At 41.6% G+C, this 4612-nt stretch overlaps 1 protein-coding gene across 1 annotated transcript; it reads right to left on the bottom strand.

Annotated features, from left to right (window-relative positions):
* Window positions 1–591: 591 nt before the first annotated feature.
* LOC137006457 (zona pellucida sperm-binding protein 3-like) lies at window positions 592–3380 on the bottom strand. The gene is made up of 8 exons (XM_067367241.1): window positions 2835–3380; window positions 2245–2363; window positions 2063–2166; window positions 1818–1995; window positions 1078–1195; window positions 925–1007; window positions 754–845; window positions 592–681 (listed from the first exon to the last, which is right to left on the bottom strand). Exons 1-8 carry the CDS (start codon window positions 3378–3380, stop codon window positions 611–613), a joined length of 1311 nt encoding a protein of 436 aa, XP_067223342.1. The 3' UTR covers window positions 592–610.
* Between the last annotated feature and the right edge of the window lie 1232 nt (window positions 3381–4612).

Genomic DNA, 4612 nt, shown 5'->3' with positions numbered 1-4612 from the left:
CACTTGTAGTCTGTATAATTCATAAGCTTCTTAAGTCTCTCCAACAGTGTGTTGCATTAGCTGCAGCTACTATCAAACTCATTCAGAATCAAATTTAAATCTCCAAATACTGCACATGATCTGAGTTGCTCGAACACTTTGTAAAGATCCATTTTGAGGGTTATATTAGCTGTGTGGACTTTATGCAATGTATTAGTTGCAAGCTTGGGGGCTGGGAGCACAAGCATTTAAAAGGGGACATGCTCTGAATTGGTGCATGTCTAATTATGCTCCAGAATGGTCAGTTAAAAAAAAAAAAAGAAAAAAAAAAAGATTCCTGCAGAGATCTTTTGGAGTATTTGACATTAAGAGCATATGGTGAATGTTTTCACCAGGAATTGTTAAACTGAAAATTGTAACTACTGACAGCTTCCAAACCATATACCAATTAACTGTGGCACTCAGTTTCAAAAGAAAAAAAAAAAAAAAAACTAGAAGAGTTTGAACTTCGGTAATGCTACAGTTGCACGCAGAGGTGAAGTAGGACAATCATTTTACTACATTGGCAGAATGAGGCATCGTTTCAAAAGCAAAATGACAAGTCAGATACATGCAAGGATCAATGTAAGATTTATTGAGAAACAGCCTTTCGCTCTTGAACCATTACGGGACCAAGGGATGCCTTACCTTCCCACTGAGTGCCTAGAAAAAAAAAAAAATAAGTTCAAGCAACCAAGTCAAGAGCAACCTTAGAAAAGGGCAAAAGCTACCAACCTCCATAGGGAGAAGCGGCAAGTTCACCAGCAGGACCACATGTAGAGTCACAGCAACCACAAACTTGGTCATTTCCATCAGCAGCAAACCACCTGTGTTAAGATACACAGCAACTCCAACATGAGCAGACTCAACTGAAGACTTAGTCAAAAAGAGAAAAGTGAAACCTACCCATTGGCGAAGGAACAGGATTTGCTCTGAGCATCACTTGGTACAGAAGCAATAGTTGCCTTCAGAATACAGGTTATGTAGAACTGCAAGGGATGACATCACAATTATACACAATATGTGGAGAAATCAGTCTCACTCATTCTTGGTACATACAGAAGAACTGGAGCTCTCCTGGAACATAAACGCCTCCAGCTGGAACTGGATCTTGTCCTCCTGGGACCGAGGCATGAAGCGGGAGCTGGAAGCTGTAGCCTTGGCATCCACAAAACACCTGAGAAGTGGTTACAAAGAACAGTCTCAACTATAGCATCAAGGAAAGGCAATTTGTATAGCACATTTAATACACAATGGTAAGTCAAAGTGCTTTACATAAATAGAACAAGGAATAGAAATAACAGTAAAAACAGTTTTGCCATCTGGACGGAAGAGCTAGGAATTCTTAGTGTGTTTTTTTTTTGTGGTCCAGAGTGGACCTAAATGGATCTTCCTCACACGACTGGACTGCTACCCGTTAAGGCACTTCATACTGATCAAGTTTCAATCTCCCCTTTTGCCAAGACACCTCATACTGCACCACACAGCCCTAAGTCACTCTTCCGGAGATATCTATGCAACGCAGTTCAGATTTCCAAATGGTTTGTCCACTTATCCAAGTTTACCAAGTTTTAACCTAATCACAAAGGCCTTCGTCCTAATTCTCCCAGCTCTTTCAACCAGACAGCGATATTTAAAATGCATTAAAAGTCAGAAGATAAAGATATATAAAAAAAAAAGGAAGCAATTAAAAGAATAAAGAGAATATTTTTAAGATACAATGCAACTAGACGTTACCCATAACTCTGTGACAAAGGGTTACAAAAGGAGTCCTATAGCATGAAGCTCCATGACCTTACCCATGATTCTCAATGAAGGAATATCTCGGAAGGGAGTTCACATCAGGTCCTTGAGTGGCCACACAGCTGTCCACAAACACACGCAGAGGTACGTGATTGTACACCTTCACAGATGCCTCGATGTTAATAAAGCCACCCAGATAGTAAGAGTTTGAAGGCCTCTGATAGGACCAATCATCTACCAAAAAAGGGAACTTTTAGGCACAGCCACAATCTCAATGTTAAAGACATAAACCTGTACTAACCCATCATGAGCTTCAGGGAGAACAGCAAGACTTCTTCACCAACCTCCGTTGAGGCATAAGGGACCCATGTTGGCCTCAAGGCATCACTGCTTACATTTTGAAGCCTGCGGTTCATGAAGGTACCCATTAAAATGGTCTCAAAGCTGCACAAGCAGCATGCAGAAAGTCAAAAGACTGCTTGCCTTTGATAATGGCATTGAATACCAACAACTGCATCATCGGCCCGGGTAATTGGAGTACCAGCAAGTGCCTCAGGGGTGTAGGTTAGAGAAAAGGTGTAGACAAGCTCATCCTCAGTCATCTGTAAGAGATTGTGGTTACCATGAAGGTCATCCCAAAGACAGTGCACTCTTATTACTACCAATTGGAGAAGTGCATTGTGCAATATGGGGCAACTCCTAAACAAGAGCCAATTGGTAAAAAAAAAAAAAAAAAAAACACTGCCTTTAGAAGCTTTGGTGTTCCCATTGAAGCGCAGGTCTCAGACTCCGGATTAAATGTGCCGTTCCAGGTTGAAAACTAGCTTTAACACTAGTCATTCTTGTTTAAGCACCATTCATACCATTTATGGGATAGTTCAGGTCAGATTTTTGGTTTGGAGAGTTGTTAAAAGGCAAACGGTTTGAGAAATCAGGGTTACACATTCAACCAGGACTTTGTCTCAGCTGTCCTGGCATTGCTGATGCTGCAACAAGTGAACAGACTTTCCTTAAAGATTTTGGCTATAATCTGCCACAAACCCCCCCCCCCATTAGGATTAAAAAGTTCTTACCATCAGCACGCTGTTGCAGTCCTGTAGTTCATACTCAAAGATGAGCACCCTAGATGCAGTGTCCTGACCAACAACAGGACATCCACCTAGAGACAGACCAGTTGGCTGGATCAACTGACCATTGCTGAACAAGTCCTGCTGGACCTCTACAAGTACCCGGTTCTCATTACATTGAACCGCTACACTGCTGGGAGTCACAGGTTGCCTCAACTGGAAGTTCACCGCCAACTCGCTCTGGACCTCAGGAACAAGGGGATACTTCCAGTCCAAAGGCTTCACTGGACCCTGCAACAGCTGCTTCTCCTGAAGACCAAAAGGATCCTGTGAAAGGCTTGTGGAGACTGGACTCAAAGGACTCTGAAACGGAGAAGCCACTTGCAAAGGGTTCCAGAGCCCTAGAGACGAACGGGCAGGACTGTTGGAAGCTGGATCTGATTTTGGCCTCATGCTTCTTGGACTTTGACTGTACCTCAAACTTCCCCATGCATCAGACAAATCAAACGCAACAAGCACAACCACCACTAACACACCTCGCAGAAACTCCATTCTAACAAACATTAACACAAATGCCACAACAAACACCAGTGCTTGGCTTGGCCATTTTGTACATTTTTGAATTAAGGTGGCTCCTCCCCTTTTAGCTTAATTGATTACCTTTGATTCTCCCCTAGACCTGTAGAGTTTATGCATTAGCAAATGAGAACGTTCTATAATGTCACTAGCCAATTGAAGGCTTGAGGTTAATCTAATGTAATTTGACAATTAAAAAAACTGAATTTGACCATTATAGAAACTTCATTTAATCTAAAAAGCACCTGAACTCACACAAATAGAGATTATTCATCCATTCAACATCTTTAAAAAACAGATCACAGACAAAAGTTGTTAGTTTATGCTAATACACACCATAAGATAATTGGGCTGATTTCTCCCCTTCTGACAATCCTAGGTATATCCCAATTATCTTGATGGTTGTACAGATTATCTTATCAGATTTTTTTGTGGTGTGAGGTGTGTTAATGCCGAGTTCAGACAAATCGCAGACAAATGCCCGAAATCACAAGCAAATCGGAGCTTGTTCAAGCGAGTGACAATCATGTAGTGTGAATGAGCAAAGATGCGATCTGAGAGAAATCCTGCTTTGTGAAAAGTGTTCTGACTCAAAACTACATCGGCGATGACCGACAGTCAATGAGAGAGCAAAATACAGAGCAGCGGGGAGTTCGGGGAGGAGTTATAGACTGACATTTTGTTTCACAATATACACGTGCCAAACTGCCTCTACTTCTAAAAATGTCTTTTAAAAAAATGAACATAACTGCTTCAAAATATATTTCATGCGTGTAAGTAATTTACATTGTAGAAAAAATTGTCAAAGTATTGTCAAGTTATGTTTACCACAGGCTTTATTTTACACAAAAGAACCCACAGGAAAATCTCAAAGGAAACAGCAGTGAATCAGTCTTCTGGGTCCTGATGTCATACCTGCACCACTCTATAGGCACAGTGTTTCTTTACGTGTCATCCTAAACTACTGGCTTGGCAGCAGAATACATTTAGTCATTCACAGATCCGTGTGAACGGGGATCGTTTGACAACGTTGTCTGGATGTGGAACTTTTCAAAAATGCAAAGGAAAACTTCCACTGTAGTACTTGTGTAAACACCCTGCATCTCAAATGCCCCCTAGGTCATGAGTCTGCCTAAACTATTGTGGCCAACTCCCTTATCAGTGCCCTGACTACTGAACTAGGGAGCTGACTTAGACCCACGCTTAGT

The sequence above is a fragment of the Chanodichthys erythropterus genome, chromosome 18 (assembly GCF_024489055.1).
Source record: "Chanodichthys erythropterus isolate Z2021 chromosome 18, ASM2448905v1, whole genome shotgun sequence".
Taxonomy (NCBI): domain Eukaryota; kingdom Metazoa; phylum Chordata; class Actinopteri; order Cypriniformes; family Xenocyprididae; genus Chanodichthys; species Chanodichthys erythropterus.
This window is presented reverse-complemented; position numbering and strand designations above follow the sequence as displayed.